Here is a 27,993-nt window from a genome sequence, read left to right as displayed (position 1 = left end):
GCGGATCCCACTTTGCAGCCTGCAGAGAAAATGTTTTTGCTCTTTATAGCTAATTTGGTCCTTTTGTAGCAACTGTACACAGACTTGGATACTTTGTAACTCATGCATTTGCAGTCTTGGTGGCGTGGGCTCTGAGTGACAGGGTCCTGTGTTTGTGGAGCTTGTGCCTTCTGGAGCATTTATTCTTTGCACTGGTCTGTAGAGTAAAATGTGTCCTTTTGGTAAATAAAACGATCTGTGGGAATGTTATCTATGGCTGATCCTCGGGTGTCTGTGTCTCTGCAGTCTGTGAACGTCTGGTAACCTGATATCTCTGCTTTTCATCGTTTCATCCTCAACAAAAAATCAAAGCGGGTCAGTGATGAACTCGAGGTTTCAGATTGATTTTATAAACATAAAGTTTCAATTTCATTTCATTTTTCCTGTTTATGTTCCCGGGAATATAAGCGGAGTGTCCTTTCCTTATTACTCCACGTTTCCTATCAGTGAAATGTGAGTATAAATATTTAATATAGATCTGGTGTTAATCGACCTTTGGTGTGTGATGTAGGGTGTGTGTCACTGTTTGTCCAGCTGTGTGTGTGTGTAAGTAGTAAAAGCCAGAGCAACAGCAGATATGGAGGCAGTGGGAGGAGGTTATCTCTGCTCCTCTGATACTTTATCAACACAGCAGAGATTCAAACCACAGATACACACCGTGGACGCACACTGGGAATGTCTCTGCTCCGTCTCTGCAGCGTTTCTCGGCACGTCTCAGCCTCTTTTGCAGCCAAACAACCTGCATTTGAAGGTTTAATGTGACTCCAGAAACTGAGCTTAGACCGATGTACCGGCTGAATTTGGCCTGTTGGAACGTCGTCCACCCACCAGTGGAAGGATTGAGATTCTTTCCTGACCACAGTCATGTAAAAATGGCCTGTTTTCTTTTTCCAGACATGCTGGGTTTTTATTAATTCTTCATTTGTAAAACGATCGCAAACCTTTCTGTGTGATGTCATATTTTTCTGGTTAGCGTGGCTTAAAAATGCTGAAACACTGAATAACTGAGCTCAGTCTGCTGCAGCGAACTCAAATGAAGTGTAACAAAATAAAAATTAGTTACTAAGTAGACTTTGATATCTGTGATATAACCAGGTAATAAGTGAAGTCTGTGTATGGGGAAACACTGGAGTATGTAGTAGCGCTGTCACATCAAAGCTTCAACGTTGCATACAGAGATCCAGCAGGCACGCTCCTGCTTCAGTTTCATCAGGAAGCATCAGGAATAACGGATATGCCCGACAGTCCGCTCGCTGTGAAGGAAACGTGGAGCTCAGATTTTGGCTTCAGGACAAATTTTCAGGAACATTTCTGCTCATGGCAAAAAGACTTGAGATCACAAACACGGGTACGCCGCAATCCGTTTCCTTTATGGGAAATCTGTCCTCACGCTTAAAGCGGAGGAGACGAGAATGCCGAGTCGAACCTCTGCACCTACAAAAGGAGCCAGCAGAGGCGGTGTTATCAGGAGGCATCCAGGGCAGATTCCAGACTTTCCACCAAAGGATTTGTGGGCATATTTATGAGACCTCGGAGCAGATCCGGGGGAGATCCCGGGGAGATTACTTGTATCTGCAATTTGAGTTCTTCTGGATCTGGAAATCTTTGATGGGAAGCAGAGAGTTTGAATACCTTTCTTAACCTGCTGCCACTACAGTCCTTCAGTGCATGCGTTATTATGTTAAACTACTCAAATCAATGCCAGCTTTTTAAGTCCAACTTTTCTTATTTGTAGACACACTTTAAAGAAATATTGCAAATTTCAGATGTTTGCAGTGTTGCTGTGGCTGCTTTCATTCAGACTATCTTTTGAAAGAAGCCATTCGTTGCTCCTCACGGGGTGAATACCTCTGTTTTTAGCAAACCTCTCGTGTCTCACTGTGTGGACATGAGAGCAGCCTTTAAATTTATGTCTTTGTCACACCCTTTAACCGCCTTTAACGCTCCCCTCAGACTGATTGGAATCTTTTATGAACTTCAGCTCATCTGGTCAGACTGGAACTTTTGCTGTCCTGGGAGTTTGAAGCTTTTGGGGAGAAATATGGGCGAATATTTGAAGACTCATGAGGTGTTGTGGTACAGATGAAGAGTGATGATTCATGCAACTTTTTTCCCCCACAGAGGGCTATACACCCTTAGACACAGTATGCAAAGAGCCAACTGAGACAACAAAGACATGGAGACATTTTTCAGCGTCCTGCTGATGAAGATGTAAATTGTTGGCCCGTCATGTGGTCGCTGATCCCGTCTCAGAATGATTAATGTTGCGTTCCCCACAGATTTAGATTCTGTTTGTGGCAACAGGAGGTTGCACCAGCTTTTTAAAAATGTGTTATGAAATTTTTCCATCTACAAGTTTCTGCTCTGCAAAGGTTTTATGTCCGAAGTTCTTTGTGGCAAACAACAGAGCTGCTCTCCACCGAGGCCGTGCACATTACCTCCAAGTCCACCTTTTGGAAGCAGATCTTCACCTGCTGCAGTTTCTAAGGTTTGTAGTGGAAATCCGGTCCAAGTTGGTAGAATTGGAGTTCTGGATCTCCTCGTCCAGTGAGCCAACTGAAAGGGAAAACCATGAGACAGGAAGGGCGCCAGACTTTAAAACTAGCCATAATATGCTCATATTAACAGTGAATGATGGATGATTGAAGCCCCTAAAATATTTGGATGTCTGATCTCTGGCAGCAGGTTTGGTGAATGATATTTTATTTCCAGCTTCTCATGTATAAGTCACATGATATTCTTCAGCAGAGTCCAAACAGGTTTCACAGATACTGAAGCTTGAATATGAAAGAAACACATTTTCATCCGACGTCAGTGTGATATTTCCCAGGTATGAATCCATATTCCAGACTCTTCTGGTGATGTTATATCCAGCGTTTCCAGCAGTGGTCTCTCTCATTATCCCAGCTCAATAATGGATAGATTACATTGGGATTTAATGGAATTTTCATCCCTTGATGGCAGCTTGCTGTCACCTAACATCCAGTCTGCTTCTGGTTTCATCATGAAGCTAAAAACATAATTAGGCTGTTCCATAACATATTAATGCATACCCACCAGTGTTGGTCAAGTTACTTGAAAAAAGTAATCAGTAACTAATTACCGATTACTTCCCCAAAAAAAGTAATCCAGTTACTTTACTGATTACTTATTTTCAAAAGTAATTAATTACTTAGTTACTTTTTAAAAACACGATTTACAACCTGAATAGGTGATAAAGTGATAGATCTTTCAGCCCAATTCTACTTTTTCTGCATAATCATCATACAAAATGTAATCAAATGGAAAAGTCTCTTTTTTAAACTTGTTTTATTAGTTTTAATCTTTTAACTTTATGCATCAAGCAAAATGTAATTATATGCAACATTCTCTGACTGGAAGAAATTAGTTTAACATTTAAACCTATTTTCTGCACATTCCAGCACATAAAATAAAATATTTTGTGTGTTTACACTCAGTCTTTCAAATAGATGCAAGTAAAACACAGCAGAAAATAAATAAAGTCAAAGACTAGCGGTCCTGTTGCTCTATTTTCACCTGTAAAGCAGGAGTGGGGTAGGCGGAGGGTTACCCTGGTGCAGGTGTGCAGCGGTCAGTGGAAGAATCCGCGAGTTTCTCTGTGAGTTTCCCATTACGTCGTAGCTACTCGGTGCTTGTTTGGAAGTTTAGGGGTTTTTTGCTGTAAAAAGAAGTTTTCTTCCCACGCACAACGGACACTAATGTTTTTGTCACTTTTTATGGAATCAAACTCAAAGTAAGGTCAGTACTTCCACGCTTTAAACGCTGCACGCTCATACTCTCTCTGCACTCGATATATGATCCATTGTTGATCTGCACACAGCTGTTGTCACAAACGTCGCACTCGCTTACGTCACTGTCATGAGACATCCTCGCAAAAAAATCACGGTTTTAGTAACGCAGTAACGCAGCGTTCCTACGGGAAAGTAACGGTAATCTAATTACCGTTTTTGCAATAGTAATCCCTTACTTTACTCGTTACTTGAAAAAAGTAATCAGATTACAGTAATGCGTTACTGCCCATCTCTGATACCCACTCATGGCGTTTCCCACAAAAGAAACCATTGTTTGAAGGAGCAGATGTCTGTCCACACAGCACCACGTACTGCATCTGAAATGTCATTGTTCTTCAGACCTGGTAGCTAATGTTTAAGTCCTGCAGCAGCTCTGAAATCAGATCCGTTCTTCTACCACCTGAAGCATTGAAGGCAGTAAACTCGATGCAGAAGTTCTTGACTGCAGCTTGCAAAAATCTGCACTTCAAAGCTGGTTTCTGCCATGAAAACGTCTGTAAGAAGTGAAACAGTATCCTGCCTCCGCTCCTTTAGCTTTACTGGTCGGCTGCCAGAGCTGCTGCTGCTCTGCACGCCGTTATCGGATGATGGGGGTTTGAGCTGCCCGTGGCCCGAGTGACAGCCGTCAGAGTAATGAAGGCCGCTTTTCTTTAAGAAGACAGAGGAGGGGGGATGAAGATGAAGAAGAGGTGAAAACATGAAAAAAGCGAGGAAGGGGGAAACAAGTTTTAGAAGTTTAAGCCTCACGTGTATTCACGGCTTTGTCTCGGTGTGAGGAGATGTCGGCGGGGTCTGCTTGTGTGGGGTTGCCTCCCTGCTGGTTGGTTGTTTTTTTGCTTGGCTGCTCCCAGTGTTCCCACCGCATCCAGTGAATAGACGCTCCTTTCACTGCTCCCTAAGGCGCCTAATGAAGGGAGGATTACTTTATGTCTTACTCACCGTGTGTCAGTCTTTCAGATTGCTGTGCGAGGACAACACAGCTTACACTACAAGACAGTTTAAATCCACGTGAGACAACACTCAGACATTTCTGTCTCCAGTGAAGACTCGATCCATTTGCATGTGTTTGAATGTTGCAGTGACCCCTGCACCGAGGCCTCCTGATGCAGATCAGGGCCTCTGCAGACAGCTGAACAGATGAAGATGTGCTCGTATGCATCTCCATCACAGATTCGTCGTTTTGTGAGTGTTTTTGGTGGAAATGGCTCGATTGTCATGTTAATGCTCTTTTTTTGGGGGGCTCCACATTCTTCCCTCTTTTTTTATTCCATCATGCTTTTAAACGATGCTGAACATCCATCCTTTTCTTAAAATAAAAGTGCCATTCGTTGAAAGCGGAGGATTTTCCTATCATCCCTGTGAATGTGAGAGTGGCAGCCTGTCCAGGGTGGACCTGCCACTTAACTCAGGCTCCAGCCTCCCACTGCAGCTCAATGCAGCTTAAATAAATGCAGTTCTTTTATTTGTCAGTACTTTGTGGAAATAACTGGGCGATAAGTAACCTGCTTGTACAGTGGGTCTCTCGTCCTGCAGACAGACTCTTTGTCTCGTATTTTATGTTGAACTCGTTCGACTGTCATGTTTATGCACTTTTTCAGCCGTGCATTTGCACATTCTTCTGTTTTTTGCAAGTATAGTCTTATCACTACTACTTTCACATTCTGGTATTTTGATTCAGGAGGAAATTAGGTCTGGTCTCTCTGTAGGAAAATAAGGGCGTGGTCCTCGTCTTCCTGCAGAGCAGGGTTTTAATAGTTTTGCAATTTTCATTAGTTTTTATTTTTATTTAGTTTTGACTTCAGATTTTCAATTTTATATCAGTTTTAATTAGTTTTTACCAATTGTTTGCTAGTTTAGTTTAGTTTTTATTTTTTGAAAATCCTTAGTTTCAGTTTAGTTTTGATTAGTTTCAGTTATAGTTTTAGTTGTGTTTGCAATAATTAAGTGTAACAAAATCCCAGTTTCATCATATCAGTCATTCTGCTCATCCTTGGGTATGTTGCTATTCCAGCTACCATACTGCACCCTGGACAGGTCGCCTGTCTGTCGCAGGGCTAACACGCAGAGACAGACAACTCACATTCCCACCTATGGGTTCTTTAAATAAATAAATAAAGGCAGATGAACAACCATTGATACCAGGCAACTATAAAATGTATATCTTGGCCCCAATGAGACTATTAACTCTCGCAGCACCGGGTGTTCGTAATTTTGGTTCAAGTGAATTGATAAACTTTTTGAAGGTAATTGACTCACACAGTTGTGTAGATATCCCCGTCCTGTTGTCTCGGGATGCATCACGCTGCCTTGCCTGGGGTTAGCTTCTGTTTCTGGGGATGAGGGTTGAGTGTGCTCCCTTACCTTCTCAAGCTAAGCTAGGTTAGCCTTCTTGTGTGAGCTTTTCAAGTGCACTTTAAGGTTTGTGGGATTTTTTTCCCTTTAGAAATGTCCCTCATAATTTGTCTGTTTCCACTACAAGACACTTGCTTTATCCAAAACACAGTCATATTCAAAGTAATCCCAAATTGGACTCTTTCTCCCGACTTTTCCTGACATGATTCTGCGCGTGGACGGAGCAGCAACACAGACGACTCGACTAACGTGCTGCCACCTGCTGGCATAATGAGACACAGCAAGAAAAAAATCTGGAAACTAAACTTCATTTTCACCCTTGACTCTTGTATGACACGCACACATCAATGAAAACTAAACACATTTTTGCTATAAATTCAGTTAATTTTAGTTAGTTTTGTGAAACTCATTCCAGTTTTAGTTAGTTTTCCTTTTTTTGTTTTTATTTTTATTTTCGTTAACGAAAATGTTTTTTCACTTCTAGTTTTCGTTATTTCGTTAGTTTTCGTTAGTTTTCGTTAACGATAATAACCTTGGTGCAGAGACACCAGACCTGCCGCTAACTTTCTTTCTTCTACACCTTTGGCTGAATACCGAACTTTAAAGCTCCCTTCAGACTGATTGGAATTTCAGGCCGTTATGAACCTGCAGTGAAGACTTACTGACTGCTCAGCAAACATATGGACTCGTGTGTTATTGCAATATGTCAGAAGTCAGGTCGTCTTTAAAGGAGCGTTCCCCAGACGGAAATATGTAGTCAGCTTAAGTTTAAGGAATTCAGAAGTTGTTTTTACGGATTGATTCGGATCAAAATTCCTTTTATCAGGCTCAACAGCTAGTGTTAATATAACCCAATGAAGCAAACGGAGTGGGGAGAATAATATGTAGGATATTCACAGTCCACTGTGGGAGGAAGCTGGAGCACTGAGAGAAGCCACGGAGGCAGAAATCTAAGAAACTTTTTTAAAGCCTATAAAAATGTACAAAAGACGCAGATGTAATGATCACTGCTGAAATTATATTATCAATGCTTGTTTACAAAACATACCCTGACCCTCTTTACATAAAAGGTTTGTTATCTTTGATTTTGGATTTTTAGATGAGGTTTCTAATTAGTTTTTATTATAAGCAACCAACGATCCTGCAATGACGTGCATCGAAAATCAGTTCAGGGCAGGAAGACGAAGAATTAAAGTTTATTTTTCAGACACTTTTCTATATTAACAGAACTGTTAAAAGTATTCAAGGGCCAGGTTTAAACTCTCTTCTAACTGAACTCAAAACTGTGTGGACACGAAGACATACGCTGGAGATCAGACTCGCGGAGGATGTGACAGATGTTTGGGTTCTTTTTTAATGGGCAGCAGCAGGTTGCCTGGAGGGTTCTTCTTCAGTGAAAACACACAGACACACAAAACTCCTTCCTGGCGTTTGTTGAGACCATAACAGAGCTGGCTTTCCTGCTGGTCACGTCTTTTTTTCCAGCTCCACCCTTCTCCAAAAACCCCAAAAGCAGGAACATGAAAGCAGCCATCCATCGAACCAGACGAAGCCCAAACATCAGTGGACATGAGCGATTATACGCACAGGCAGAAGCACGTCCACCCACGCACCTTCACTCTGCAAGACAAAAAACATGAAAAAAATCACGACTACAAACAGACACGCACTCTCTCTGCTCTCTGCATTATATTGTTCACTCACGCTAACAGAAGGCGGCCGTTTCCTTCTGGGCTTCTTCCAGGAACAGCTTCACTCCTGAAAGAATAAAAAGGCTTTAAAGAAAAGACTTGTTCACTCTGCACCTGCTGGATGACCTGAGCGCGGTCAGGCCAGCAGGTCTGATGGTTTCAGTAACGGTGTGGCGATGGACCAAACATGGAGAGGTTCAGCGTAGGGATACCGAGGCCGGCGCTGTGAACTACGTCTAAGCCCACAGTGAGTGATTTTTCTGTACTAAGCAAAGTGAAAAAGAAACTTTAGCTTCACTTGGTTCACTCCTCGGTCATTTAACGCATCTGTCTGTTTGCTGATGAGCAGAAAGTCTCTTTTTAAAGGTGTAATCACTAAAAAAAGCTTCTGGTTCTCAATGGAAACCTAAATATGGACGGAATAAGAGTGAAAAGGTGATGTTTACTCGTTCGTCTTTATTCCCGTCTCTGTAAACGACCTGACCTCTGTCCTGCTGTTTTGCCATCGCCGCCTCATCCTTTCTCTGCATCTTTTTTCAGTGTTCTTGTTACCATGACCGCTAACTAAAGCTCAATCAGCTGCTCCCTGGTGTAAAGAGAGTGAGCAGGGAGTTGCTGAGAAACGTCACTTGAGCGCAGTAATAGCCGGGCAAAACAGAACAGAGGCCTCCAGTCACGCGTGCCCTCAGATGGAACAGCGCCAAATACAGCCTGAAGCAACTACGGGGTCACGATCTTCAGGTTTCTTACCAAAGGAAAATGTTCTGGGATAAAATCCATGTTTGCATGTGTATGTATGTGATTCCTGCCTCAGCACTGATGGGTTTGGTGGTTGTGGCTCAAGTCTGGGGCTCGATGAGTTCACTGGCATGTCCTGTACCTCTCCTACATCGCCTCACTTGACACATTCACGCAGTCCAGTGAACAATCCCGCTGCCTGTGGGCCTCTCTTATCTAGTTTCTACCGACTCAGTCGCCCTCGATACCATCGATGGTGGCTGAGATATTCAGCCGGTGTTCACAGTCTCAGCTAAAAACACACCTAATCTTTAATTTAGAGCAACTAATAACTATTAAGAACTATGTGTTTTATTTAAAAGAGGAAGGATGTAGCCTTGATTTTCTTAAACGTTGAGTTCAGTCTAACATTGACTAACAGGCTGCAGGTGTTCGAGTCTCGCCTCTAACAATGCAGCTGAAGAAAGCATAACAATATATGACAAACTTCAAAATGATGGGAGTTGTTTAAGAATCGGGGGGCCCTGTTTCCTTGTCCTCGCTGTCCTTGTGTGGAAGTGACATCAGCTCTTTTCCTCTTCCCAGAAACCCCCAGAGTGAGAGAATATTTCCTACAGGCCTTGAACAGATAGAGGGACAAGCAGTGATCATAGAAAGAGAGAAGGGGGTGGGGGGGTTAAAAAAGAAGAATTTCCTCTTCCCAGAATTCCTCATAGAGACCAGCTCCGTTCCCACAATGATGTTTGTTTGTCTTGACTCTGAGCTCAGTCATCTTTGTGGAAAAAAACAAGCCGTGCACTTGTCTCGGGTGCGGCTGCTGTGGTTTCCACTCTGGTTTCACTTTATCTGTGCGAGGTGGTTAATGAACTGTGGAGTAAAAGGACTCCACGGTGTCTTTGTGGCGCGCCGGACTGTGGCGTGCTGAAAGGAAATTAAAGCGATGGCGATCCCTCTATGTAATAATGTAAATCCAGGCAATCAGACATTATTCAAAATATAAATGTAGCGTGACCCCAAAAGACAAAAGCATGGTGGAAAACTCCAGAAACCATAAATGCAACATAAACACACATTTAGACAGGAAGTGCATGCAAAGGAAAGAATCTCGTTGAAACTAGGCAGCATCAGTTATGCACAAGGTCTCCAATGGCTACACATGAGGTTATGACATCACTGAGGTGTGGCTGTCACCCCAAGCTTGAGCCGTGGGACAGAGGAGTTCACGGCGACTGAGCGGCTGTCAGGTGCCCACGCTATCGTCGCTCCACCCCCGTGCTGACAGGTCTGAGGCGTTAGCGCTGGTTCCAGACTCCGGTCTGGTCTGCACGTTGCACCAGAGCTCCTGTGGTTTGATCAGATGCAGCTTTGCAAAGCGAAGGCGTGCTAACATCCTCTGGCTTCCAGCAGGCCATACTTGTTCCTCTTTTCCTAACTGTGCTGTCATGCACATCCGTGGAACATCTGTGGACAGCTCGGGCGGAGTTTTTCACATGACACGCACAGTTATAAGCACTCATTGCTCCAGTTCCACATTAATTAGTTTGCAGTAACCACGTCTGCGTCTCACAGTAAAACGATCCTGAACTAAAACGCAGACGGTCTCCTCGGAGTCCTTAATGCCGACTGAAAACATGTCTGGACTCCCTGCTATGAATCAAACTGTTCCTAATAAATACCTAAATCAAATATCTGGTTTCCTCGTTGGCCTCGCTCTAATCACCAGACTTCTCCCCACATATGCTGGTTATAAATGACTCGTCTTATTTAAAAGAAAATCTCTAATTTCTGTAATTGGTATTAATGATGGCTAAAGTCACATTTAGCTTTTCCAGCACGATGTAGCAAACCAAAGTTGTGCCTCGGGGATTTTGCAATCTGTTCTCTATGCATCACACCGAGTTCACAGGTTCTTGGTTCACGTTCAACAAAACATAGCTCTGGAGAAACTCCCCCCACCCAGGCTGTGGTGTGTGCAGAGCAGAGTGGCAGCGTGGATGATAAAGATTCAGGGGAACGTCAAGCATCTTCCAGGTGCAGCTAAACAAGTCAGAGCGAGTCTCCTTTTGTTCAGATCCTTCCAGCGAAAGCTTTCACCATCACTCATGTTCTTGACCTCGATTCAAGAATTTTGTTTTCTTTCCTGCTGAGAGTCTGACGTCCGCCAGTCCGCCTCTCAAATCGTGTCTCAGAGCCGTGAAACGGGCCAGAGGATCGACTCCTGTAAACAAAACGCTAAAATCAAATCTCAGAGTTTCTCCCGTGTGCAGCTGAAACAGCTCAGTGTGGACATTCAGATCTAAGGAAGTTTTACAGATTGATTCTGAATGCCTCTCACAGCAGACGCACTGAGCCTTAATTTATAAGATGATGAGAATGTGACGAACCTGTGAATACCCACCTGCAGCACCAGGGCAGGTCCTGGCTTTCACTGCTGGTTATATTTCTATTACTGCTGCTATAAATTCCATCCAAATAAGCTTTAACAGCTTTGACTCTGAATCAAGAATGCAGCAATAATTTTCTCTTCGCAGAAAAAAAACGAGTCCGATTTATCACGACTTAACAGGCCGTGATGGGGGATCTCTGTGAACTCGAGTGTTTTAAAGGATGAAAGGATGAAAGGATGTGGCTAAATGTCAGATGACTGACGCACGCTCACCCCCCTCTTTTTTTCACATCTGCACATTTTAATAAATCCTGAACAGCTGGTTTACAGCCATGTGGCAGGAGAACAAACATGAGATATAAAGCAGGAGTTGGGATAAAGACGGCGTGTTCTCAGTGACTTTGATGGTGGTTGTTCTGCTCAGTTTGGTGCAGACAACTGAATGAGCCATTTATATACTGCACAGATATTTTAACATCCACCAAAGGATATCTGGATTTTTTATCCACCCACCTCGCTTTTATTGTGAAGGTTCTGTTTGCTGCTGTTCAGCCCTGGCTCTTCCTGTCTGGTGTTTTCCTATCAGCTGATCTGTCGGCCTGGTTGCTGTTGTGCCCATCTCAATATCGTTCATCTCCCAGAGAGTCTCAGAAACCAGAAGAATGAGTTCACGAGCCACAGCGCTGAGCTGGGAATCACGCCACTAACACTTCACCCACGATACGACGTTGTTGTGATTTTTAACATTTATGCGACAGAGTATTGTAACATGTGTTGGGATTTGTCACCTTTTTCAACTGCAAATTATCTCCTCAAATTGAAACTTTGTCCGTATCTGTTTCATGTGACGGTAGATACGGTCACCACTTCACTGAGATCTCAAAATGATCCAGAGGAGCATGAATCAAAGTCCTCGGAGCTGTAAAAGTTAGAGAAACACAGCAGACCTTACAAATGTTGAAGGAAAATACGGCACCATAAATATTAAACATACATTAGAGCATCTTTCACAATAACACGCCTCGTTCAGCATCTGCTTTTGCTTTGTAAATGCTTTTACCTCGGCACAACGTGCCAGTCATGTCTGGCAACGCGAAAGCCTCAATAAAGTAAGTCCAAAGAGTTATGTGCTGTAAAAAACCCAAAAGAATAGAAGAAAAGTTTCCTGTCCTTTTGAAACACTGAGCAATACTCTGAGATTTACTGCCTCCTGATGCTTTTGCTCTTATTATTTCCATCCCTGATAATCGTAGAACACGTTATCGTAAAGTCCCAGTTACAGTACTTTACTTCCTTTGAATATTGCTTATTACAAGTATGCAATGAAAGCACATATGGAGATATTTAATATTGTTGCAAATATACTTTTGTGTTTAAAGAGACTTTTGTATTTTTCTCTTCTCTTCAAATATAGAAATAATGTAAACAACTTCCCAATTGTAGAAGCCGGCCTATCACAGCTGTAATAACAGGGCTTCTTTACTGTGCCTCTTATTTTTATTACTAATTACAAATAGACACAAAGATCTATAGATTCTATAGGAATAGAATTAAGAGGACGGACGGATGGATGGATGGATGGATGGAGGGTTTCTGTCATGCTTGTGATGAACTCGATCTTGAAGGTGTTGTTGTTTAAAGGCTTTTCACACATTTCACACGTGCTCGTGTATTCGACTCTTGCATAAGCTGCACATTCGTACTGTCAGCACCCTGCCCGTCTGTGTGACCTTAAACCCACCGTCAGTAAACCAAGAATGTTGTTATGTTCTGCTCGCTAAGAGAGATAAATAGACGTTGGGCGTGTGTTTCAGCTGTACAGTCAGGTACCAGTGGGTGCGTGCCTGCTGGATCGGGGGCCCCGGGGCTGTGCACCGAAACACACGAGCTCATAAAACATAGCTGAAGCTCTGTAGTGTATCTGTGACAACGTTTTCATTTTTGATTTAATCAGCAAATTATTTTGACCAAAACCCAGATTTACTGTCCCCATGGCAAAGTGAAGACGACGATAAATGTGTTTAGGTGTCCGACTTCAGGGGCGAGATATGAAGCAAAGGTTGAAATGTCAACAAGCTGCACTTCTGTTATTCACAGTAACACTAATTAGCAGGCATCAATTTCTCTGAGATGCAACTATTCATTCTATTCTACAGCTCACTACCTGAGCTGATTTGCATCGGCTGCTTGTTCTAGTTTATCCAAGCGAGTCACATGGACACCAATCAGAGATCGTCTGGCTACCACCAGTCACTGGTTGGTCGCCAGCAGTGTTGGTCAAGTTACTTGAAAAAAGTAATCAGTAACTAATTACTGATTACTTCCCCAAAAAGTAATTCCGTTACTTTACTGATTACTTATTTTCAAAAGTAATTAATTACTTAGTTACTTAGTTACTTTTTAAAAACACGATTTACAACCTGAATAGGTGATAAAGTGATAGATCTTTCAGCCCAATTCTACTTTTTCTACATAATCATCATACAAAATGTAATCAAATGGAAAAGTCTCTTTTTAAAACTTGTTTTATTAGTTTTAATCTTTTAACTTTATGCATCAAGCAAACATTTAATTATCTGCAACATTCTCTGACTGGAAGAAATTAGTTTAATATTTAAACCTATTTTCTGCACATTCCAGCACATAAAATAAAATATTTTTTGTGTTTACACTCAGTCTTTCAAATAGATGCAAGTAAAACACAGCAGAAAATAAATAAAGTCAAAGACTAGCGGTCCTGTTGCTCTATTTTCACCTGTAAAGCAGGAGTGGGGTAGGCGGAGGGTTACCCTGGTGCAGGTGTGCAGCGGTCAGTGGAAGAATCCGCGAGTTTCTCTGTGAGTTTCCCATTACGTCGTAGCTACTCGGTGCTTGTTTGGAAGTTTAGGGTTTTTTCGCTGTAAAAAGAAGTTTTCTTCCCACGCACAACGGACACTAATGTTTTTGTCACTTTTTATGGAATCAAACTCAAAGTAAGGTCAGTACTTCCACGCTTTAAACGCTGCACGCTCATACTCTCTCTGCACTCGATATATGATCCATTGTTGATCTGCACACAGCTGTTGTCACCAACGTCGCACTCGCTTACGTCACTGTCATGAGACATTCTCGCAAAAAATCACGGTTTTAGTAACGCAGTAACGCAGCGTTCCTACGGGAAAGTAACGGTAATCTTCTTTAAGTACATTTTGCTTTCCTAAGCCTGTTTTTGAACCAAAGACTTCTTCTTCTACTGCAGAAGAAGAAGAAGAGTGTGGTCAGGTTGTGGAGCTGCATAAAACATGGGCGAAGGATAAAGATTATTAGATTAGGGATTTGTTGGAAATAAGTCAGTGTTACATGAAAGAGAGAGACAGACTTGTGTGGATTTAAGAAACAAAGATATTGCACTTCTCAGTGTTGAAGTATGAGTGGAGGGATTAGCGGGGAGGTTCAGATGGAAGAAGAGGAGTTATTAAATCATGGTGAGGATTAGAGGCTTGGCAGAGAGATGTTGTAAAGCTGTCACCTTTGCTGGTTGACTTAAAACAAGAAATATTAAAGTAAGGGAGAAGACTCGGAGGAGGTTGGAGGGAGTAAGAGAAAAGCGATCAGGTGCTAACAGCACGGCAGAGTTTCAATAAAGAGGGTTAAAGGAGGGGAAAGTAGAGCAGTGAAGAGGAGGATGATGCAGAAATATTCAAACGTGAAGGTTTGAATTAAACGAAACCAGAAAGAGTAGAAGAAGAACAGCGGGAGTCCTCCACCTTTCTGCTGATAAATCATCCCAGCAGTTAAAATGAGATTTTTTCAGCTTCCCTCAAGTGGCCAGCCACGTTTTCACCTCACCTCCTGTAAACATAATAAAACTACTTAATCCCCCGACCAGGAGCGAGACACGCTTGCTTCTACTCTGCGGGGAGATGAAGGTCACAGAAAGCATGTGAAGCATTCAGAGGCTCTGATTTTATAAGCAGGTCCAAAGTGTGGACGGTGCCATCGCAACAGGAATAGCCGAGCCTCCCGTGTCCTCCTGCGGCGTTAAATACTTAACTTCTTTGAAAATCCAGAGTCTTGGAAGGGTTTTCTGTGAGGTGGCAGTGAAATCATCGCAGTGATGCCTGCAGGATTTCTCTGCCTGGGCTGCAGGAAGGCCTGCAGACGAATGAACCGAATCAACAAGAAAACAAAAGTGTTTCTTTTCCTTTTCCCGTTTTAGACATTTTTATCCTCTCGTCATTCAAACAAACCTCTCCTTCAACTAACATAGGAAGCTGTGCACAAAGAGTGGATATCTGTGAGCAAAAACAGCCTATTTCAGGAGCTCTGGGTTTGAGGATGTGGGTTACAAGGTTACTGATACACAGTCTGACTCTTTGATATCACTCAGCTTTTCTTCTCTGCATCGTCCTGACCTCCATCAGCTCAGCACAAGAAAGCATCGCAGGGTGCTTGTGCGTTAAAACCTGCAGTGATTCCCGATGAGGCTGCAAACCGGGATGTGACACAGCTTGTTGTGTTTACTCATTGTTTGGCGGCGACCCCCGCCATGCAGCAGGAACAGAAAATAAAGATGGATCCAGCTGATAACCATGGGAACGGTTCTCCACAACAATATCGCCCACTTCTACTCTGAGGCTGCTTTATGACTCCGATGCGTGACACTGGGACACAGTTCTTAGACATTTCTAAGTGACCAAGGTTATTATCGTTAACGAAAACTAACGAAATAACGAAAACTAGAAGTGAAAAAACATTTTCGTTAACGGAAATAAAAATAAAAACAAAAAAAGGAAAACTAACTAAAACTATAATGAGTGTTCACAAAACTAACTAAAATTAACTGAATTTATAGCAAAAATGTGTTTAGTTTTCATTGATGTGTGCGTGTCATACAAGAGTCAAGGGTGAAAATGAAGTTTAGTTTCCAGATTTTTTTCTTGCTGTGTCTCATTATGCCAGCAGGTGGCAGCACGTTAGTCGAGTCGTCTGTGTTGCTGCTCCGTCCACGCGCAGAATCATGTCAGGAAAAGTCGGGAGCCAGAGTCCAATTTGGGATTACTTTGAATATGACTGTGTTTTGGATAAAGCAAGTGTCTTGTAGTGGAAACAGACAAATTATGAGGGACATTTCTAAAGGGAAAAAATCCCACAAACCTTAAAGTGCACTTGAAAAGCTCACACAAGAAGGCTAACCTAGCTTAGCTTGAGAAGGTAAGGGAGCACACTCAACCCTCATCCCCAGAAAACAGAAGCTAACCCCAGGCAAGGCAGCGTGATGCATCCCGAGACAACAGGACGGGGATATCTACACAACTGTGTGAGTCAATTACCTTCAAAAAGTTTATCAATTCACTTGAACCAAAATTACGAACACCCGGTGCTGCGAGAGTTAATAGTCTCATTGGGGCCAAGATATACATTTTATAGTTGCCTGGTATCAATGGTTGTTCATCTGCCTTTATTTATTTATTTAAAGAACCCATAGGTGGGAATGTGAGTTGTCTGTCTCTGCGTGTTAGCCCTGCGACAGACAGGCGACCTGTCCAGGGTGCAGTATGGTAGCTGGAATAGCAACATACCCAAGGATGAGCAGAATGACTGATATGATGAAACTGGGATTTTGTTACACTTAATTATTGCAAACATGACTAAAACTATAACTGAAACTAATCAAAACTAAACTGAAACTAAAGATTTTCAAAAAAATAAAAACTAAACTAAACTAGCAAACAATTGGTAAAAACTAATTAAAACTGATATAAAATTGAAAATCTGAAGTCAAAACTAAATAAAAATAAAAACTAATGAAAATTGCAAAACTATTAAAACCCTGTAAGTGACCCTGTGTTTTTGTGTAATCGGTCCAAAAGAACAACCTCCGGGGATGAAAAAGAGCCAACGCTGCAGGTCCTCTAATGTTTACTTAAGGTTCCAATAGTGACTCATAGACTCCTGTGTTAATGTCCAATTTTAAAGCAGAAAAACACATTTGCACATCACTTTGCTAACCAAGCTAATTTATAATAGCTGATAAAGTTACAATAAGTGTAGCCCAGCCATGGTGGCTGATCCTTCACTTGATCCCTGTTTCTTTTAGTGGGTTTTTCCATCCATGTAAAACTGTACTGATTTATTAGTTGCATACTGCTCTTAATGCTCTGGGTGGTCAGGTGATGCTAGTACAGCCACAGTGCTAAATGTTTAGCTTAAACTAACAGTTGTCTTTGACCTGCAGTTGAACTGAATCTGACCCCCACCCCTCAGAAAAATGCCATAAACATCTGGTTTATTTTTAGAGCTGCCTTGAAAACTTGGCCCTCTTATCTCGCTGGCGTTGCCACATTGTTTGGCTGTGAAAGAGACTGCGTAGTGTGTTTGTTTGTGCGTGTGTTCAGTCTGAGGGACTGAATCACACCGACAGACAGACAGTAGAAACAAACGATGAGTTTCCTTCAGGGATTTATTTAGAGTCTCGACAACACCCAGGTTTCCTTGGGTACAAACACACAGACGGACGAGCGTCTTCACATTTCTTTGTCTCCGCTGCAGTACAGTTTCTCAAGACGCTCAGTCACATGTTTGCATGTCAGACGAGCAGAGAGACGCTTTGTCCTCGTCTGTCTCCACGTTGACACATCTGAAGAGGCTGCATCGCATCTGTGTGTGCTTATATTTTACACGTATAATAACCGATGCAGGCTCTCTCTGTCTGTTCCCTGGGTTTTTAACCCTGGGGTGACAGCTTTACTGTTGTTTACTTGAAATTTCCCACACATTTTTAAGTGAGCTCTCATCAGTAGGATGTTTGCACCGTTTCTGCCTCACTGTGTGAGGATTCGGCTCTGAGAGGAGATTTCCTTCATCTAAAGAAACTTTTAAATGAGCTGTGTTTGTTCTCCACTGTTTGACTGTCATTACTGTCAAAGTTTCAAACAATAAAAGGAGCCATTACAGCCAATAATCTGTCATCACCAGGAATTACACAGGAATGCTTTTCATTTAAAAGGGTTTTATTTGCAAGTCTGCCATTAGGTGGATTAGAGTTGCAGGATATTAAAGGCTGTCATTAAGTCGAGTCATTCTCAGCTGCTTTGATGCGTGTAGTTGCATTAAACCTTCAAAACATCGTCTGATTAAGGCATCAGTTTCCCTCGATTGCATCTTTAAGGGAAGCTTTTGATTTTTCAGTTTGGCAGAACTGAGAAGCCAAGCTTGTAAGTGCATCCCAGAGTGCATCCAGTATGGAAAAGCTCCTCCTCTGATGATACCAGCGAGCTCTTGAACGTTTTAGATCTCACATGCTCAGAGCGATGCTGCCAAGTCGTGAATTAAAACACGGCCGAGGGAAAAACCTTCAGCTGTCTTTCTTCTGTCAGCAGGCGTCTGTCCAACCTGTTGAGCTCTTTAAAACCAGCTGATGTTAGCCAGCCATCCGCTCTGATAGATTATGACAAATTATGGTTTGATAACATGGGCGGGTCCTGTGCTTCACGGGCTGGAATAGTTTATGTTAGGCTATGGATAAAGTGGAAGGAATGAAATTAAGTTAGGACTGCTGTTGTTCTCGTTAATTTGTTACTAGACATGCTTCAATAGGCTCGATGAAATCGGGAGATTCTATTGGACTGAACAGCTGTTAACATCGAGTTTTATTGTTGCAGGTCCAAGTAGACACAAAGGAAATGTAACTGAAATGAGACGTGAAAAAAGGCCACAGAGAGAGAAAACGAAGATGACCACAAAGAAAAACCACAGAGCAAAACAACAATGAAGGGCCTTTAAAGGACCACAGGATGCCTGAAAACATCTCCAGACACACTCAGACTACAGACGGAGAGAACGACCACAAACAGGCTCACAGTGACTAGAAAGACTCAAAATAACGAAACCAACATATGTAAAACTACAGAAGACACAATTTATACCTGGATTGATTTCACTCCTCTGTCCCTTCGTCTGTCCATCGTTGCATCTTATATTTTGCGGACAGTGTTGGGGAGTAACGGAATACATGTACCGCCGTTACGTATTTAAAATACAAAATATGAGTAACTGTATTCCGTTACAGTTACCGTTTAAAAAGGTGGTATTTAGAATACAGTTACTTTGTTGAAATAAATGGATTACACGGCGGTACTTCCCTGTTTCATATTGTGGCGGGTCAGGACTGTTTGGGTTTTGTTTGACAGCTACGTTCTGTTGTTCCAGGCGGCAGCGTTACGGTTGCCATGGTTACAGGGTGACGCTCGCTCTCTGCGTGTTTCCTGGGTGAGAGAGGCCTTTTTGTTGTTGTTGTTGTGCTAAGCTAACAGGCAGAATGCTACAGGTATAGCTCTAAAGAATGTAGCATCATGGGCAGTGTAGTCCGTGCTGCAGGGAGAATGGACTGCCATACACGTTATGTGTCTGTGAGCGAGGGAGGGAGAAAAAGGAAAAGTACGAGCTGTCATCGAGCAGAAACGGGAGCTGGAAGCATGTAAATATAATAATAACCACTGCAGCCAAGAAGAGTGCCTGACGAGCCCAGCTGTAAGTAAGCTATTAAGACTCGACTGTACACCGTGTTCGTGTTTTCCTCTGAAACAATAAGTTCCGTTGGAGCAGCCTTTCAACGCCTCTCTCTGTCTCTGCTAGCAAAGTTGACCCAGACAACAAAGTAAAGCTAGTTTTCAGCTACGAGCCCGACACAGAACCCACCGTATTAGTCAGAGGTCCCTTTACTACGGTTCAGAGCCGCGGACCTTCAGTAACAGTAATAAATCACAGCAATAGTACATTCATGTAGTTGTAAACAGCATGATAATATATTAAGTAATCCAAAGTATTCAGAATACGTTACTCTCATTGAGTAACGTAACGGAATACGTTACAGAATACATTTTGGGGCATGTAATCTGTAATCTGTAATGGAATACATTTTAAAAGTAACCTTCCCAACACTGTTTGCGGAGGACAATCAGATTGAGCAGAGTTACTAACAAGCTGCCTTCCCGCTCTCAGCAGGTACGTCTCCGTTCATCCCTCAAACTAAAGTCTTGAAACCGGCCGTCACCTTAATGTATGAACGGCACAAAGTGATAAATTGACCCGGTTCCCTCGTGAGCTACATTCCCACATTAACTGAGCCGCCGCCTCGCTGTACTTCCTGCGTGCTGGAGAGTTATCCAGGTGTTTGTGATTTGCTAAAGATGAATCCAAAGTGCAGAGGAAGTTTGGGAATATGGGAAATAAAAGAAGAAGGCTGGGTTGTTTGTTTTGGAAACGCGATTCGATTTTCGATCTGGACAGTTTGGCTGTTTCTGCAAAAATGTATTTAATTTGAATTTAATTATCTGTGAATATCAGACGGAGCTGCTTTGATGTCTTTATTTCAGGTGTCTGATTCCCAAATAACCAAACTGAAGTAGGTAAACAAACTGTTTCTTTGCTTCTTGTTCGACACACGTGACGTGAACGACGACCTCACGCTCCGACTCGTAACAGTCACGACGTCGGCCGAGCTTTTGAGTGTCTGCAAACACGCTGGACATGTTTACGTCGTCTTTCAGCATCCGTCTTCACTCAGCAGGCCAAGAAGAACCTGACACATTATTTATGGTCTGCCTTTGGCTCTCTCTCTCTCTCTGTCTCTGTTTTTGGAGTGTATGAGCGCTGTTCACGTTTAGGAATGTTTTCTAAATGAGATATGCAGCTAGTGCCGTTTGCCAAGAGAACATCCAGTGTTTTCTCAGATCAAGATGCCAGTAAGGCCCTCTGGATGGACTCTGGGCTCCTGCGATATGAATGTAAACATATTCCAGTTATAGTTTATCCTTGTTGACTTAATTTAATGAGATCTGATTGCACAGCTTCTCCTCATAAACTGACACAACTCTTCTTTTCATGAACCGCTTTGTGACACTTCAGTGGCTTTAGAGCAAGTTTGCATCATCAGGTGAAATATTCAGAGGTTTTGGATGATTTGCTATAAAATGGGGCATGACTGATTTAGTACAGCCCGCTGTGAGTAATGTGATGTATTTTGATTTTGAATGAACTGTTTAAACACTCAGAGCGCTTCACGAACCACGTTCCCACAGCGCTATCTTCCAACGTCTTTCAAGCCACCCAGAGAAAACCTGAGCAAGCACAGGAAGAACATGCAAACTGCTCAAAGAAAGACTCATTAATGCACAGATAAGTCCTGCTGCAGGATAACTGCATGCATTACTGCCCACCAGGCTGCTCTCTGTGCAAAACACTGCCAGAGCTGTGGGTACGCTTATTAAAGGACATTAATGCAGCCACCACATCGTGTGCTGCAGAGCCCTGAATAGTCAGATGACATCATCACAGAGAAAACTCTGGTGTTTGTTTAGCCCACATCATTAACTGCAAGTAGCTCAGAAGTCCTCTAAAGAGGTTGCACACCAGCACCCCGTCCTCCTCAGTCATCCTGCAGAAGCTCCAAACTACCGTGAACCGAATAATTAAACTGAGCTCGACTGGAATAACTCAACAGTGAAGCTGCTTTCATCTGGTGTTTAAATAGACACACATAACGTGCTCTCCTCTGCATACGTTTTAATTACCGAGTACTTCATAATGGTTAGCAGCCTCTCCAGTTTGCAGACAAACTCCACAGTCCTGCACGGTGACCGTGGTCCTCGTCCTGATACCACCAGCCTGCAGGTTAAACACCGATGCTGTGCATGCAGCGTGATCTCACGACGAAGCCGAACACGGCAGGTTACATGTAAATGTTTCTGTGAAGGTGGAGCCAGACTGGGTTCGTCTGAGGTGCTCTTGGATTATGAGCATTTTAAGCTTCTTGAGCTTCAAAAGCATATCTACCATAACGTGTCATCTTTGTCCTGTTTCTCATTTCTCCTCCTATCAGCTGCCGTCCTGAGTGTGATGTAACCGGTCAGACGGTCCTTCTTCACGATGATGCTGATTTTTGCTGCAGCCCTGCAGGCAGCAGGTGCAGTCAGGACCCGAGAAGCGGCGTCCGTGCACGCGATTTTCACGATGCTGTTTCTCGTCCCTCTGCTGTGGCAGCCTGCAGCATCGAGCGCCGCCCCCGGAGCCAAAACCTGGAGCCAAACGGGGCCGCGGCTGCAGCTGTCCCACTCAGGTAAGAATCACGTCAAAACGTGCTGAGAACAAGTGCTGCACTTTTGAAGCCCCCAGTGTTTGAGTGTTTGAGGACTTTTCACAGAACAAATAGACGTAATTATTTTAAAAGTGTCACAAATAGGTAAAAAGATTGGCTCTTAGGGTCTTGAGCCCCTGAGCAGTTTCCCACTTTGCCCAGTTGGTAATCCATCCTTTGAGTACCAGTAAAAAGAAACAGCAACAGACCAGTCAGTGAGGATTAGACCAGTCTAAAAGCTGTGGGTGCATTGTGGGTAAAGCCTGACTTTCCAGCTAAAATCAAGTGCTAGCTGTGACGTTTGGATGTTAGAACCTCACATCTGCACCACAAACACACCAATGACAGACATTTACATTTTCATGTCCACAGTTAATGTGACTCCTTTGGTCTCTAACTCATACAAACACTTTAGGCCTAATTTGCCAGTTTTGCGGACGATTTAAGCAGCACCATTAATCACGACCAGAGATGGGCAGTAATCCGATTACTTTTTTCAAGTAACGAGTAAAGTAGGGGATTACTATTGCAAAAACGGTAATTAGATTACCGTTACTTTTCCGTAGGAACGCTGCGTTACTGCGTTACTAAAACCGTGATTTTTTTGCGAGAATGTCTCATGACAGTGACGTAAGCGAGTGCCACGTTCGTGACAACAGCTGTGTGCAGATCAACAATGGATCATATATCGAGTGCAGAGAGAGTATGAGCGTGCAGCGTTTAAAGCGTGGAAGTACTGACCTTACTTTGAGTTTGATTCCATAAAAAGTGACAAAAACATTAGTGTCCGTTGTGCGTGGGAAGAAAACTTCTTTTTACAGAGAAAAAAACCCTAAACTTCCAAACAAGCACCGAGTAGCTACGACGTAATGGGAAACTCACAGAGAAACTCGCGGATTCTTCCACTGACCGCTGCACACCTGCACCAGGGTAAACCTCCGCCTACCCCACTCCTGCTTTACAGGTGAAAATAGAGCAACAGGACCGCTAGTCTTTGACTTTATTTATTTTCTGCTGTGTTTTACTTGCATCTATTTGAAAGACTGAGTGTAAACACAAAATATTTTATTTTATGTGCTGGAATGTGCAGAAAATAGGTTTAAATGTTAAACTAATTTCTTCCAGTCAGAGAATGTTGCAGATAATTAAATGTTTGCTTGATGCATAAAGTTAAAAGATTAAAACTAATAAAACAAGTTTTAAAAAGAGACTTTTCCATTTGATTACATTTTGTATGATGATTATGTAGAAAAAGTAGAATTGGGCTGAAAGATCTATCACTTTATCACCTATTCAGGTTGTAAATCGTGTTTTTAAAAAGTAACTAAGTAATTAATTACTTTTAATCAGTAAAGTAATGGGATTACTTTTGGGGGAAGTAATCAGTAATTAGTTACTGATTACTTTTTTTAAGTAACTTGACCAACACTGATCACGACTGTCACTGCTTGTAGCTTTCCACAGAGCTTTTCATGAACACATGAAGACTGAGCGTCAGAAGGCTTTTTAGGATCACAGTTGGCCATCGAATAGATTGTTTCAGGCTTTCTTCGGTGGCCAGTAGCAGAGCTAAGAAACAATATCTTCATAATTGAGTTTAACCTCAGAGGAGGAACTTTTCCATCGGTCTTCTTCCTTTTTTCTTTTACTATTTTCACATGAGAAAACTGTGACTGTTTCGTATCGTTGTTGGGTCGCTGCCTATCAGTTAACGTCCCCACTTGTACAGTCGAGACTTGATTAAGGTGCTGGTGAAAGTGGATGTTGGATTATTTCCTGGCTTTTGTGATGTCTGATGGTAGAACGGTCTGTCTGTATCCGGCTAAAGTTTTTCAGCGGTAAAGTCATGATCTCTGGGGGCTTATTGCAGTCTGGAGAGAACTTTCTAACTCTGTCAGTGAAGTAATGTCTATAATACACAAAGTGATCCGGGGACTTGTGTCGCTGTAAAAATGTCCCCCACGTACAGCAAAGTCACATTTTCCTTTACTTTCCCAGAGTTTTAAAGGACACTGATCTGCGACGCCCTCGATAACAAATGCTTTTTGTCTTCAGTAAAATATTTCATGAGTGCAGTGAGCAGAATTAAAGTGGGAGACTCTGTTATGAGCTAACGGTGGCCGTAAAACACTCCTGATTGGAGGACCCACATTCAGACTTCATACTGCAGCGTTTAGAAGATGCAGATGAAGGAGTTTGGCTTTTTTTCTTAAAGCTGGAGGTTAATCCTCAGCTTCACTGTTGTAGACATTAAACTGTGATAATCCTCCATCAGACACAGGCCGCCCATATGGAAAAGAAATAGTAAAAACATATATGATTTACTCATGAAAGTGGCCACTTTCTCATTACTTTCATATATTGTTTTAGGAAGCCGGGCCCTGGATTATTGTTGGATTATTGATGGATTATTGTTGGATTATTGATGGATTATTGTTGGACTATTGATGGATTATTGTTGGATTATTGTTGGATTATTGTTGGACTATTGATGGATTATTGTTGGATTATTGTTGGACTATTGATGAATTATTGTTGGACTATTGATGGATTATTGTTGGATTATTGTTGGATTATTGTTGGACTATTGATGGATTATTGTTGGATTATTGTTGGACTATTGATGGATTATTGTTGGATTATTGATGGATTATTGTTGGATTATTGTTGGACTATTGATGGATTATTGTTGGATTATTGTTGGATTATTGTTGGACTATTGATGGATTATTGTTGGATTATTGTTGGACTATTGATGAATTATTGTTGGACTATTGATGGATTATTGTTGGATTATTGTTGGATTATTGTTGGATTATTGTTGGACTATTGATGGATTATTGTTGGATTATTGTTGGATTATTGTTGGATTATTGGCTGGTTTAAAGATTTTGTTTCCCAGATAGCGAGCTTTTACTTTTCCTCGGCAGAATTATGAAACACCAAACAAATACTCCATTGGTTTTGAATATTTGGAGAATCTGTGATGATCTTTTTCTTTGTTTTCATCATATGCGACACCAAATGGACGTTTCCAGTTTTTGGATGTCAGATGAACCAACAACCTGTTGGCGTGATTGACAGCTCAGGATAATCCTTCTGTATCTTACCTGAAATGAGCAGCTTTAGCTCCTCCCACCTTTTCCTGATTGGCTGCCCCTCACCACAGAACATTTTGCTATGCCAGCCCTGCACTGATGACGCTGCTCTGACTCTCTTTAGCGTCACATCTGATATTTTCTGTGTTGTTTTCTATTCAGATTTTTTACAGATACTTTGTTTTATTTCATGTTGTTTTATTGTATTTTACGTTATTCCCATTGTTTCTCCGTGGGCCCCTCAGGTAGTGAGGTTACAGCTTCAGTACACGTGGTGTGTGCTGCACCAGGTGAGCTGCAGGGATGCATTTTTTATTTTAACGCCAAGCGTCGCTGTAATGATGAATGTGCAGCTTGTGGTTTGTTTTGAGTTGTTTGGCTGTCTGACCAACGTGAGCTTTTGTTAGCACAAGTTTGTGATTCCTTTGAGATTACGGTCAGTTTTCACAACCAAGAAAGGCCCAAAAAATGTAAACAAAGTACAGATCCTAAAACAAAGTCCGGTTGTTTTTAAGTCTGGTTGGGGCCGTCATCAGATGACTCGTGGTGTCTCGGCATGCTTTGCCAGCCTGGACTGCAGCTTCACTTCCTAAAAAAAGTCCATGTCCACTTTCCTCACTGTGCTATTTCAAATCCAGTCTGCTATACAAAATATTACAAAGCCTTTTTGACTGTGCACATTTTTGTTCTGATGTTCTGAGTGCAGGATAATTTATTTATAATTTATAATTTGACATGTAAATTGAAAATATAATTGCGCTCCACTGCAGGAGCACAGCACTTAAATCACCAGTGAAGTCATCTATCCAGCTCCAGTCACACTAACACACTTTTCTCCCCCTGAATGCTTGCTTCCTCCTTGGCAACCAGCAACACCAGTAAAGCCAACAACCGCTTCCTATCCAGCGGTAATTAGTTCAGGGCGGCTGGTCTCATTGTGCTGCGGTTAGCGAGTGTTTGTCTGCTGAATGAATGAGTGAAGACGGGGAAGACTGGAATTAGTGAAGCAGTGACTGTGCTGTTTGTAACAATCGAGCGATTGTGCTGAAGTGAGAGGGGAGGGTTTCGGAATAATCGGGATTATTGAAGTCAGAGACATTTGAATACACTCAATGAATGTCAGCGATGCAAAGGGAGGGAAAAGGAAAGACCTGAAAGTTATTTTGATGGATTAAAGATAAAAACAGAAGCACATAATACCTCAGTGGAAACTGCAGCTCTTACATGGAGACACTTATTCTGTATTATTGTTGTGTTGTTGTGATTTAGTGCTATATGAATAAAATTTAACCTATTGAACTGAAGTTACTTTGGCTGAAAACGTCTGGTAATAAATCATAAATAAAGAACTAATTTCCTGTTAAGTGATGGCATGTTTATTAATAATTAGTAATAGTTAATTAATCAAAATTATTTATGTCATTAATTTATGATTTCTATACAAGCAGTGACCTCTGGGCCTAAAACATGAAGCTAGCACTAAAGTGTTGAAGCTGCAGTTCCTCTAGTGTCCACTTGAGGCTCCACCAGTGAGCCAGTCCCCATAGACCAGCGGTCCCCAGCCTTTTTTGCACCACGGACTGTTTTACGTCCGACAAGATTTTCACGGACCTGCCTTTAAGGGGTTGTGGATAAATATAAGGAAATAAAACCAGTAACCAAAAGAAGATATATTCATAATACACAGGAAAAGACTCAAGGAAACAGAGTTAACAATAAAAACGATTTTAAAAAAATAACAATAACAACCCTGAAAACCATAAATTTCACACCCCAGCCTCAACTCTCGCGGCCCGGCACCGAACGTCTCGGGGTTGAAGACTGTTATACTGTTTTAAGTATAACTTAGACTTGTTAGGGCGTGGTCTCTGACTGACAGGTGGGTGGAGACACAGGTGGCTGTCAGCTTTCATCAGGGAGGTGTGGCTTCACCTCAGCTAACTGGAGCTCTTTATACCATTTGTACTTATATCTCTCAGACAATGCAGCTTGCTATGTGGCTAACAGAACATCCAAGAAACTTCAGCAAAACCACTGGTGCATCAAATCTATCTGTTATTGGTCCTGTGACTCAGGTGATGGGGAGACGTTTAGCTCACCTATGACCATGTGACACGGGGGTGGCTCCAGGCTCCAGGCTCCAGGCCTCATCATGCGCAGCAGGGGTGGGGGAGCTCCAGGCCTCGGGGGCCGGTGTCCTGCAGGTTTTAGATGTGCTTGATCCAACACAGCTGATTCAAATAAACCAACTGAGCTGCTTGACAGCTAACACGTCAAATGGAACATTTCAGACAGGTTACACACACACACACACACACACACACAGTCGGATCTCGGAGGACGTCTCGCAGTATCACACTGCTGCTGTGTAATGGGATTACATGTGTTTGTGTGTGGCGTTGGAAACAGTAGCAGCTCAGCGGTTTCATGGCAGTAAAAGGAGGCAGTGAACTCCATTTAATGAAGCACGCCGAGGTCCTCGTGCTGTGTTTGTAGCTGCAGGATGAACAGCAGACACGCTGTTAATATTTTATAAGGTAGATACTCAGACAGGACACACACACACACACACACACACACATCTCTAAACTCTATAGTTGCTCTTTTTATTCACTGTTTTTGTTCACGTCCGTCAGTATTTATTGTGTGAACTCTTCAGCTTTCCTTTCTTCATTTTCCCACACACTTTGATCCTGCAGTAACACAGACAAACTCAAGTACTTGAGGTCGACCTCAGCAGCCAGCATGTGTCTGTCCTTAA

The 27,993-nt window shown here is 42.4% G+C and overlaps 1 protein-coding gene across 1 annotated transcript in view; it reads left to right on the top strand.

Moving 5' to 3' along the window:
* Positions 1-27,993, top strand: part of si:dkey-49n23.1 (semaphorin-3D) — a 136,888-nt gene that overhangs the window by 46,993 nt on the left and 61,902 nt on the right. Inside the window, exon 2 of the mRNA XM_087841128.1 lies at positions 21,880-22,116. Within this exon, the coding sequence (XP_087697254.1) occupies positions 21,927-22,116 (190 nt within the window). The 5' untranslated portion in view covers positions 21,880-21,926. The remainder of the gene's footprint in view (positions 1-21,879; positions 22,117-27,993) is intronic.

Source organism: Neolamprologus brichardi, chromosome 5 (genome assembly GCF_056152115.1).
Source record: "Neolamprologus brichardi isolate AB-2024 chromosome 5, ASM5615211v1, whole genome shotgun sequence".
Lineage (NCBI taxonomy): Eukaryota > Metazoa > Chordata > Actinopteri > Cichliformes > Cichlidae > Neolamprologus > Neolamprologus brichardi.
Note: the sequence above shows the minus strand (reverse complement) of the source record. Positions and strands in the feature narration are given on the sequence as shown.